This window comes from Mesocricetus auratus, unplaced genomic scaffold (genome assembly GCF_017639785.1).
Source record: "Mesocricetus auratus isolate SY011 unplaced genomic scaffold, BCM_Maur_2.0 Super-Scaffold_100001, whole genome shotgun sequence".
Lineage (NCBI taxonomy): Eukaryota > Metazoa > Chordata > Mammalia > Rodentia > Cricetidae > Mesocricetus > Mesocricetus auratus.
The window spans coordinates 16,289,812-16,302,160 of NW_024429187.1; the positions used below are offsets into that span (position 1 = coordinate 16,289,812).

Consider the following 12,349-nt stretch of genomic DNA (forward strand, 5'->3'; position numbering starts at 1 on the left):
ATTCCCGAAGTGGGTCTATTCAGTAGCTGTGCTATGGGAGCTTCCTCAGGGCTCTGGACCCACTCCCCACCCGGAGCACTGGAGAGCCCTCAACAGTCACTTGAGTTGTTACCTCAGACTCTAAACAAACCTGAAGAATATGTTAGGGTGATGTCTGTCTGCCAAATGTAGCTGCTTTATGCAGACAGTGAAATTTTAAAAATTGAAAACAGCAGGTTTGAGATTTGTACAAGACAGCGTCACTGGAGTATCCTGAATGAAGCAGCCTGGAGGAGGAGCCCCTGAGCTGAGGAGCACAGTCCTCCCTTGCTCTTGGACATGGCTTGGGCACTCACACGCATGCTCAGGGCACACACTAACGTGACTGTAGAAGTAAAGAGAGGGGTTACGTGTGATGCATCGAATTACGTATCTGTGGGAATAACCAAGTATCTGGGGGTGGGGGCAGAGCAGACTAAGCTATAAGGAGAGGAATGATTTGAGCATGCACACTTGCCCTTGTGACCCTGGGACAGTGGTCTCCAGATCCAAGCCAGGAGGTAGAAGTTGTGTTTGATCGGCTATTTGTTTTCTTGTTGTTCTATTGTGCTTGTGGATGATGCTACAATTTTCCCCCTTTGCTTTCAGGTGGTTAGATGACTCTATCATTGATGAGATCACTCCCAAGCTGATTGGGGACCGGCCCAATACCTACACCTACACCAAAGCCTTGGGAGAGGTAGTGGTACAGCAAGAAAGTAGAAACCTGAATGTGGCCATCGTCAGGCCATCCATAGTGGGAGCGACCTGGCAGGAACCTTTCCCAGTGAGCACACTTTCCCTGCTTTGCTTCAGTCTAGGCGTCTTAAAAACCAGCTTCTTTCTGACCGTCCTTCTCCACTTCCTCCTTTTACTTCCTTACCTTCTCCCTTCTCTTCCTACATTCTTTATGACCAATTGGTTAGTATTATAAATGGGTGAAGGTATGGATGGACACACACACACACACACACACACACACACAGATTGGGCTGTCCAAGGGTAACACTTTTCTGAAATGTGTAACCAACAGAGATCTCTCTTTCCAGGGTTGGGTTGACAATTTAAACGGACCCAGCGGACTCATTATTGCGGTATGTACAAAGATGAGAAAGGAACCCCTTGAAATGGAGAATGTGGCAGAGGCCTTGGTGTCCACTTTGTGTGGTGATAAAGGAAGTAGCTTATCTAGAGATACTAAAGGGAAGACGAAAGCAACAGCAAGTTGCTTTTATCATCAAGACAGGTGACTGACATGCTCAGTTGCTCTTCCAAAGGTTTTTTCCCTCTCTTCCTTTTTTTTATTTAAGTTAGAAACAAACGTGCTTCACATATCAATCCCAGCTCCCTCTCCCTCCCCTCCTTCCCCGCCCTCCCCACCAGGCCCCCCAGTCCCCCACCCAATCTCCACTCTGATCTCCAGGGAGGGTGAGGCCCTCCATGGTAGATCTCCAGTCTGCCATTTTATCCAGGGCAGGGCCTAGGCCCTCCCACATGAGTCCAGGCTGAGAGAGCATCCATCATTGTGGGATGGGCACTCAAAGTCTACTTGTACGCTAGGGATAAATACTACCCAAGGCCCCATAGATTACCTAGGCCTCCTCACTGACATCCACATTCAGGGGGTCTGGGTCAGTCCCATGCTGTCCATACAGCCATCAATCTGGGGTCCAAGAGCTCCCCCTTGTTCAGGTCAACTGTTTCTCTGGGTTAAACCAGCCTAGTCTTAACTCCTTTGCTCATCAGTTCTCCCTGTCACTGGATTCCAGGAGTTCAGTTCAGTGTTCAGCTGTGGGTGTTTACTTGGGAAATGTTTGCACACCAAAAATTTTCCTTTGGTTACCACAAGGTGGAGGTATTTTCTTTTCATTGCTTTATTAGTGGCTTGTACCAATGCAATCAGGTGTACAGGAAAAATATTAGCCTCAAGGGCCAGAGATGTAGCTCAGCTGGTAGTGTTTGGTCTAGTATACTTAAAACCCTGTTTGATCCCCAGCACTTTATAAACTGTGTGTGTGTGTGTGTGTGTGTGTGTGTGTGTGTCAGTGTGTCAGCTCACACCTGTAATCCCAGACCTCAGAGAGGCAGAAGGATCCGACACTGTGTCTCAAAAAAAAAATCTTATCCCCAAGATTATGGAACGCTTGGTAGTAAAACATACAAGCTTGTGTGCATGCACTCTGTTTTTCTAGCCAGGCTCTTTCTGTTCCCTGACTGCTTTCATTCCTTTCCCCGTGACAGTTTAGAAGCATTTTAACATGGGCGGGAATCAGTTGTATTACGGTGCACACCAGCATACTGAATGGAATTCCCACTCCACATTGTATTTTTAGTAGGCAGAGATGATAGCTAGTTTAGACACACACACACATACACACACACACACACACATACACACACACATACACACACACACACATACACACACACACACACACACACACATACCATATGAAATCTTATAGTAAAAAAAAAAAAGTGCTTGGTGTCCAACCCCCACACCAAGTGGCTAGCTAGCCCTGGCTGTGACTTCATACCTCGTTTACATTTTATGCTCCATCTCTCCTGTGCAGACGGGGAAAGGATTTCTTCGGTCCATAAAAGCTACTCCTATGGCAGTGGCAGACGTGATCCCAGTCGACACCGTTGTCAACCTCACCATCGCAGTAGGGTGGTACACTGCAGTTCACAGGTAAGCGTGCTTACACAGGCTTCTGAGGTGAGATGGGCGGTCACGCTTTCAGTCTCAGAATTCCCAATATAGGTGAAGGTGTGAGGATACTTATTAATATTTGGTGGGTCATAAAATAATATGCTTTCAAACCACTTAACCATAGAATTTTTGAATAACCAAAAGGCTTTTCTTTCTATTATCTTAAAATAAGTAGTAAACTAGTTGACGAAATGGCAGCACAGTTTATATTTTTGCTGAACTTGTTTGGTTGCTGTTAAGTGCCAAAGAGATAAGACACAAGTTTGCTGACACATGAAAAGGTTAGGGTGCCCGTGTGAATGCTGTTCTGTCGGTAAATTACAAGGACAATGGGAAATTTTCTCATGTGAACTCAGGCATGCATTTTCCACAGGTCACTCCTATTTGATATATAGATACTCAGGCATGCATGTTCCACAGGTCACTCCTATTTGATATATGGGTGTGTGCACTTTTACTTTTTCATTTTTCCTATCAACCCAAAGAAAGAACAGAGAATCTGAAAGTGCTGTGCAGACTGCAGTAGTCACAGGAACTTTGATACTTGCCTCGGTGTTGTTTTCCTTATTTTCTATTAGTTACCAATTTGGTTTTATTTATTTAACTTTTATCTTATCTTCCAGACCTAAATCAACATTAATCTACCATTCTACATCTGGTAATCTCAATCCCTGTAACTGGCATAAAATGGGTGAGTGCCTTTAACTATGTAAGTACATAACTACCTGGGAAAAACAGTATGTCTTACGGCCAGGAACACAGTAGGGGAGGAAGCCAGAACAAAACCAACGATAAAGAGAGAAAAAAAATCTCTGCAGATTGTAAGTGTGATGTAGTCAACTAGAATGTACAGGTAAAAGAAAAGTGGGCTGTGGGAACACATGCATGATTATACAGAAGTCTTACGGGAGCTTTTAAAAACAATTATGAAACCAAGCAAAAGTTGGCAAAGATAAACAACGTTGGTGGCAATCAGCAACCCCCAGTCACCCCTCCCCCTCACATTGGCCATTTCGGAAAGGTCACACACAACAGTCTGCCTGTGATGGGGCAGTGGTATTGCTCATTCATTTGTTCAGCTGCCTGGCCACGCCCTGCCCCAACTGTGCAGTAGCTATGATGCTAAGTGTTTTGTTGGTAACAGATCTTGTGTATCTAGGGATCTGCCTAACCAATCAACAAATGGTGCATTCCTTTGTTGATGTAGGAGTTGTTTTTCTTGTTGAAGTCTGAGATTTTAGACCCTCTAACTGTTGCACTAGTCTGATTCCCACTCAGAGCACACACACCGTGTTATTTGTACTTGCAAAGTTGCAAACATAGAATTATCTGTGACCGAGTTCTTTTCATCATAAACCCAGTTATTTAGATCACACATCTAAATTAGGATTGATTTCAAAATAGTAAGAAATCTGTTTTTGTATCAGTAATGGGAGATATCTAAAATTCCCCCCATATGAATTGATATTAACATAAGATGTTAACATAAGATGTTATAAGCTCAGGGCAGGAGAGATGGCCCACAGTTAAGAACATGTAATACTCGTGGAGAAGATTCAGTGTGGCTGCCAGCACCCACATCAGCTGGCTCACAACCGCCTCTAACTTCAGCTCCAGAGGATCTGGCCTCTTCTGGCCTCTGCGAGCTCATACACACAAATGTACACACCTACACACACACACAAGCACACACATATATATATACTCATGAAAAACGAGCTCATATACACAAATGTACACACCTACACAGACACAAACACACACATATATATATACTCATGAAAAACGAGCTCATATACACAAATGCACATGCGTACACACAGACATACATACTCATGATTGAAAACGAGCACATATACACAAATGCACATGCCTACACACAGACATACATACTCATGATTGGAAACAAGCACATATACACAAATGTACACACCTACACACAGATACACATACATACTCATGATGAAAATAAGATCTTTTTAAAAGAGTTCTGAGGATGTAGTTTTTTTTAAGAATTATCTTTCCCCCTGAAAACTCTCATTTTATGGAATTAGAGATGATTACAGTTAAAAGGGCCTTAAAAACAATCTAGGGTGCTCAACTTACGTGAGGTACAGAAAGTAAATGAGCTTCTTGGATTCATAAAGAAAGCTAGTTTGTCCCTGAAATAAAAGTAAAAATAAAAGCCAGGTCTCTGGCTCTCTTCTATGTGAGTAACCTTTCCACTAGTAATTTATAAAAGAAAATATATGTCACTGTTGAAAACAAAAACAAAGCCAGAGTCCTTGATCAAAAACCTTAGGCAATGCCAAGGAAGCTTCTATGTGATTATCAACTTAATGGTCCCTGCTTTAAGAAACCTCCTCTACACTGACTGCATTGGCTGTGTCTCAGTCACTGTCCTATTGCTGTGGACAGACACCATGACCAAGTCTTGTCTCTGCCACAATCCTGGCTTCACCTTCACAGCTTCACACAATGGCCTCTCCAGTCCTCTATGCAGCGGCATGTTGCAATTGTTTTTTTAAAAATGGGGTTCAAGAGAGAAAGATGTCATGCGACAGAGTTCAAGCAGAAGGGATTTTTATTAAGAGGGAAGGGGTCATAAAAAGGAAAGGGGGGAGGGGGAAACTAACCTCTGGGGACAAGAGCAGTGTGAGAGAGAGGAGGAGGGATAAGAGAGAGGGGAGAGGGAGGAGGGAGGAGGAAGAGGGAGAGAAAGATAGGATGTAGGCAGGGCCCTTTTAAAAGGGAGCACAGTAAATGTGCTCAGGTGGTGCTCTTGGTGGCTGCAGCTGAGGGCTGCAGGGCGTATCCTGTCAGAACTCCAAGGGCAGGCCAGTGTAGACGCCTGAATATGAACAGGCCTCTCTGACACAGGTTTAGCTCAGTGGCTTTCCTTAGACACAGAGCAGATTCTACAACCTCTTTCTTGTATTCCTCACTCTACAGCCAGAACCATGTGGCTGAGGCTGCCAGCTTCTGCTACTTGCTGAGACTAGGACAAAGCCCCCCCTCATTCAATTTATTTTGCGTCAGCTTTCTGTTTTCCATGGTTTCCTTCAATGCTTGCTTAAGCTTTTCATTCCTTTTCACAAGTTGTAAGCTTAGTTGGGTGGGGTCTTGCCCTGAGGTCACTACTCCCTTTATTCCATTTAACATCAGGCTTTTTTTTTTTAAGTCTTTCATCTCCTTGAACAATGGACTTAGCTCCATTACATTTCTTGGTGATCCTTTTCTGCTCAAACTGTACATTTAATGTACCTCGTTGCTCCACCTGCTCCTTTCCATTGTAGATCTGCATAAGAGTGACCACTAATAGCTACGTGACAATACTAGGTTTTCACTGTAGACATGCATACCAATGACTACTAAATGAACACTAATAACTATGTGACACAGTCAATACTAGGCTGTCTTGAAATTGCCCCTGCCAATGCCATTGATCCAAAACTCAATTTAGTTTCTGGCAAACTTGTAGGACAAGGGAAGGCAGCAGTCACATTCTTTACCAAAATATCTCTAGAATGGTCTCTAGGCTATCTAGTAATTTCTTTCCCTCTGAAACTTCTTGATCTGAGTCCAAACAGTTCAAATCACCCTCAGCACTGTCTTCCATGCTTCCACTAGGATGGCCCCATTAAGCCACACTTAAAGTGTCCAACCACTTTTCTAGTCCAAAGTCCAAAAGACTTCTGTATTTCTCCAACACACTTGTCAGGCTTGTCAAAGCAATAATGGAGTCCTTGGTAGCAACTTCTGTTTCAGTCACTGTTTTATTTTCATGACAACATGACCGAGGCAATTCTTATAAAAGAAAGCATTTAACTGGCAGCTGGCTTAGTTTCAGAGGCTTAGTCCATTATCACCATAGGAACATGGCGGCAGGCACTGCCAGAGAAGTAGCAGAGAGCTACATCCTGACCCACAGGCAGAAAGGAGGGGTGGGGAGGGAAAGAGAGGGAGAGAGGAGAGGAGCAGAAGAGAGGGAGAGGGAGACAGAGACAAGAGAGACACAGAGAGAGAGCCTGAGCCTGCCATGGGTTTTTGAAACCTCAAAGCTCACCCACAGTGACACACTTACTACAAGGTCAGACCCACTCCAATTATACTACATCTCCCAATGCTTTCAAATAGTACCTTTCCCTGGCAACTTAGCATTCAAATACATGAGCCTATGGGGGCCATTCTTAATCAAACCAACACATGATGTTTACACATGAGGGACTAGATCTATCTATTCAATGCCCAAGACCCATGGAAATGAATTTAAATACCTAATGATGACAGAAGGGTAAGGAAGGCAGTCTGGCTATCTTATATGGTTTCCCAGTGACACACCTTCCCTCTCTGTGTTACACAGTAATTCTCTCTACATGTTCCAGTGTTATCTGGGGAACAGTGCGGCACAGCAGCTGAACCTCTGTAGCTTGCTGTATGATAGGCTGTAACGTGAAGAATGCCTTTTTAGGAAAGAAAAACACTTGACATATATGCTTCTCAGCCCCTCACACCACAGCAGATATGCTTAGCTGGTCACGTCTTGTATCCAGTGCCAACCTTCTACACAAGAAGCCTAATACAGAACAAGGATGCCATTACCCACTAATTCAAGTTTGTTCAGTTTGAAATGCATTTATGCTTTATGATAGGAGTATTAGAGGTGATCCAAATGCTTCTAACTGGAACCATTAGCAATGTCACCATAGGCTGAACATTTGTAGTTTCAAGTAATAACGGAGAATAATTGATAGACGGGTGGGTGAACATACAACTTCTCTCCATTTAGGTACCTCTGTTAATGCCCTTCAAGAAAAAAAATTAAATTCTTTCTATATAGTTCTTAAGCATTTTTATCAGATTTATACTTAGGATCAAGGAAATATATACATTTTGTTAATAATTAATGGTATCTTTATAAAGAATACATTTTCCAGTGGATACTGGGAAGACATGAAAATGACTATTATATTAATCTTATACCTAGCTAAACTATCACAGGTTAACTGTCTCTTAGTCTGAAAATCTGAAATGCTCTAAAAAGTCTGTTTTGGTGATATGAGGTCACCATGAAAAAAATTAATGAGCCAAGACAGACAAGAAATAGAAAGTTACTATGCATTACTGAAATATCCATTCACTCAGTCCAATAGTATCCCCTGAGCCCCAACTGCCTGACAGCCACTTCTTAATATCTAAGTAGGCACAAAAGCAAAATTATGTATCAGACATTATTAAGTGCTTGAAGAAAAATAGAGTGGGGGTAAGAAGGATGCTTTCTTATGTGAAGGCCAAGGAGACCTGAGGGAAGTGGTGGGTTGTCAGAAGACAGCTGAAGGAAGTCTTGTAGGCTGAAGGAACCACCAGTAAAAAGGCTCATTATTCATTTTCAAGGACAGGAAGGGAAATGGTAGTAGATGAGCCCAGAAGGATGAGCATGGGAGTGAGGATGCAGGCAGGTCCTGCAAGGCCTTATCTACGTTGAGCATTTTTCTCTGTATGAGAAGATACAGATGTTACAAGGGCTTACCAACTGGACTAAGTGTTTGACTTTCCTCCAACTATGAGGGTCCATTAAATGATTCTATAAAAAGTAAATTATGAGTAACGTTTTGCTGTTTATGGAGAGCAGACTACTGGGGGACAAGACCTTCAGCAGAGTCCAGGGGTGGCAACTCCCAATATTCCAAGAAACAGGGACAGCTCTCGCCCAGGGCAACAATGCAAATGGTGATGCTGGATTCTTTGCAAGGGGGAGGCCAGTTATTCTGGTTTGTATTGCTGTGAGAATTGGTGAACAAAGAGGAGGATCATGATGCCTCCAAAGGTTCTGGCTGGCTTACTGAAAAATAAAATAGTCATTTAGAGATAGAAAGTGTGAAATGTGTCAGGAAAGGGCAGCTAGTAGTGGAAATATAAGAGGTCAGTTTTAGAGCTGTTAAATACGAGTGTTTATTAATACCCAAATGAAAACATGGAGCAAACATGCAGATGCATAGATGAGAAGGTCAGTACTAAAATCAGAATCTCCTGCTTGACTCTTTCTTTTTCAAGTGTAGATGCCTCTAAGTTCCATGCTGTGATTTCATTTATGTTGCCTTGATAAACATATTGACCAAAATCAACTTAGAGGAAGGAAGGGTTTATTTTGCTTACAATCCACATCATACAGTCCATCACTGATACAAGGCAGGGCAGGAACTCAAACAGAAACTTGAAGACAAGCTTGCTTGTTAATCTACAAAGAATTACTTCTGACAAAGGAACTGACTCACAGTCAATGAAAGCACAACAGAAACCATGGAGGAATGATGCTTGCTCATCAGTACAGGCTGTGCTCAACTTTCTTATACAGTCCAGAACCACCTGCTCAGGTATCTTAGTCACTGTTCTATTGCTGTGAAGAGGCACCGTAATCACAGCAACGAAGTATTTAATTGGAACTTGTTTAAAATTTCAGAGGTTTAGTCCATTATCATCATGGTGGGAAGCATAGAGGCATGCAAACAGGAAAAGTAGCTTGAGAATTCTACATCCAGATCCACAGACAGCAGGAAGAGAGGCACTGAACCTATCTTGGGCTTTTGAAACCTCAAAAAGCCACCCCCAACCCTGTGACACATTTCCTCCAACAAAGCTCTGTCTACTTCTACAAAGCCCTACCTCCTATTCCTTCTCAAGTAGTACCACTCCCTAATGACTAAGAATTCAAATATGAACCTATGGGGGCCATTCTTATTCAAACTACCTCACCAGGGATGGTGCTGCTCACAGTGGGCCCTCCTGTATCAATTAACAACCAAGAAAATCCCCTAGAGACGATCTCTGTATTGTTTTGGAAGCTGTCCTGGAACTCACTCTGTAGACCAGGCTGGCCTCGAACTCACAGAGATCCGCCTGCCTCTGCCTCCCAAGTGCTGGGATTAAAGGCATGCGCCACCAACGGCCGGCAAACATCTACGTTTTACATGTCCATTTCTTGGTGATACATTTTCAAAAAGGCAATAATCAAATTACCCCAATAACTGATAACTTCATCAATTGAATAATGAACTGCATTGTCTGAAAACATCCAATTATGTCAAAATTGAATTTAAATGAATGCTCTAAAAAGAACTATTGAATCTATACATATTAAAAATGTGAACTAAGCTAATCTAAAAATATGAAAATGAAAAGGCAATTATAAATATTCTATTAGTAAAAAACTAAATCAAATACACATATAGAAAAGAAAGAATATCAAAGCAAAAGAAGCTGTGGTACTAAAGTGAACTCCACAAAGAAATCCATCTTTATACTTTATGCAAGCCTTTGTTAAGAACATTTAACCTGCAAGGGACCCGACCCTCCTAGCCTCTGGCCTTTCAAAGTGGACTTCGGAACCTGGAATCCAACACTCTTCTGAATAGCCTGTCATTATATTGAATAAGAAAATTCCCCAAGAATTTGAGAGTAAATGTTTTAAGAAAAGGCCAGGTATGGTGGTACACACCTTTAATGCCAATACTTGTGAGGTAGAGACAGATGGATCTCTGTGAGTTCAAGGCTGGCCTAGTTTACATAATGAGTTTCAGGAGAGCAAGAGCTACAATAGTGAGTCCCTGTCTCAACCTCCCATCCCACCAAAAAGAATCCTTTCTAAATACAGTCATATTGCTTAACTGTGCAGATGTTCACTTGCCAGGCATAAAATCTTCATGTTCTTACAAACAGATTCTTGATTTTATACAGCAAACACTGTCTGTCATTCTGAGGGGCAGACAGCTTGCACCTAAACAAACTTAACATTCTCCAAGATTTAGCACTTCCTCTTTTTGTTCCAGGATTACAAGTCTTAGCGACCATAGAAAAGATCCCATTCGAGAGTGCTTTCAGAAGGCCAAATGCTGACTTTACCACCAACAACTTCACCACCCAGTATTGGAATGCTGTCAGCCACCGGGCCCCAGCCATCATTTACGACTTCTATCTGAGGCTCACTGGAAGGAAACCCAGGTGAGAAGTTGGGACAATGGTTTTAGTAGTGTCACTGCATGGAACCCAAAGTCTTTAGTCCTCCCTACAGCTGAGGATGGGCCAGACCTCTCCCTCCCTCTCTCTCTCCCTCTCTCTCTCCCTCTCTCTCTCCCTCTCTCTCTCCCTCTCTCTCTCTCTCTCTCTCTCTCTCTCTCTCTCTCTCTCTCTCACACACACACACACACACACACACACACACACACACACACACGAACGAACGACACTAACAGCAGCAGCTTCACTCACTGAGGGCTTGCTGTGCGGCCATCCTGTTGCAAGGTCTCATGATGATTCCATTTTCATCTTCACACCTCACAACAACTCCACCATCGAAAGATAAGTGAAGGGCAGAACCTGCCTAATAACGGCAAGGAGGCGCAGAAAGCCACCTCACAGTCACTATTACAAACTAGGTTTACTGACACCTAGAGAGATGAAAAAATAAACAAGAGGTGAGGTGCCAAAGCTAAGCCAGCTCTGGCACCACCCAGCAGTGACAAAAGTACATCTCTGGCTACCTCCATGACACACTCAACAGGAAAAGACTCCTGAGATCACAATCTGAACAGGAACAGGACTGGTCTCTTAGTAGCCCCTTCTGAGGTGGAAGGCCTTTCTGGCACGTGAAACATTCTCTGGACTGACAAAAAAGATAATTGCAACCCAGAGGCCATGTGACTCACCTAGCTTCTTTCACCCACATAAGGAAGCACTGTGACTGTGTGGAAAACATCTGAGTCTTACCCAATACAGATGGGACAAGAAGGAAAACACAGGCAGAAATTTGAAGTCTATCAAAATGGGTCAGGTTGAAGGGTTAGGAACACTTGGATAAAGCAAGGTTTGGTAAGTAAAAGAAAAACACTGGACAAAAAAGTCAATGTGCATTTTGTTTGGGAGAAACTAAACCACACTGGATTGGACAATGAGTTGTGTTGTTTTGTGATACATTTACTTACTGTGTGTATACTACCACTGCACAGGAGCAGCAGAAGGCACCTTGAAAGGAGGTTGGTTCTCTCTACCATGGTTGTTCTAGGGATTGAACCCAGATTGTTACGCTTGGCAGCAAGCATCTTTATCCATCTGGCCATCTATCACGGGCCTCACAATAATCTTCACAGCCTTTTATAGAACCAGTCACTGTAGAATCTGACACTGTCAAGTCTGGAGCCATGACTAAAATATTGGCTTCATTAATTTAGCCATGGAGCATACATTTACTTTCTTTCAAAATCCTAATTTCCTCTTCTATAAAAAGGGGGTTCTAACCATGATCTATTTGGTATGAAAGTGCACAGAATAAAACAATCACGATGGTGACTAAGTCCTAACTTTTCTTTACAGGTTTTGTATTTGTCTTTTAAGTTCTAAAAAGGCCTCTACCAAAGAGTAACATTTTGTTGTTGTTGTTCTAAAAATTACCTTAGTTCAAATACTCCTTGGACAGTGATATACAATTACCGTTCATAGAACATTTAAATCTACTTCCTTAAAAAGTCAATTTCCCATGATACAGTAGAGTCTCTCCACTGTTGGTGGGAACTTGAACCAAAAATAAGATCAAATTCCTAGAGCATCAGAGTCCTTAGAGAATTG

At 42.6% G+C, this 12,349-nt stretch overlaps 1 protein-coding gene across 5 annotated transcripts in view; it reads left to right on the forward strand.

The window, feature by feature from the left end:
* Positions 1-12,349, forward strand: part of Far2 (fatty acyl-CoA reductase 2) — a 103,340-nt gene that overhangs the window by 84,508 nt on the left and 6,483 nt on the right. For all 5 annotated transcript variants that reach the window (XM_040743658.1, XM_040743660.1, XM_021228903.2 and 2 more), the window contains exons 5-9: positions 628-805; positions 1,068-1,112; positions 2,592-2,710; positions 3,355-3,422; positions 10,558-10,729. In XM_040743658.1, the coding sequence (XP_040599592.1) occupies positions 628-805; positions 1,068-1,112; positions 2,592-2,710; positions 3,355-3,422; positions 10,558-10,729 (582 nt within the window). The remainder of the gene's footprint in view (positions 1-627; positions 806-1,067; positions 1,113-2,591; positions 2,711-3,354; positions 3,423-10,557; positions 10,730-12,349) is intronic.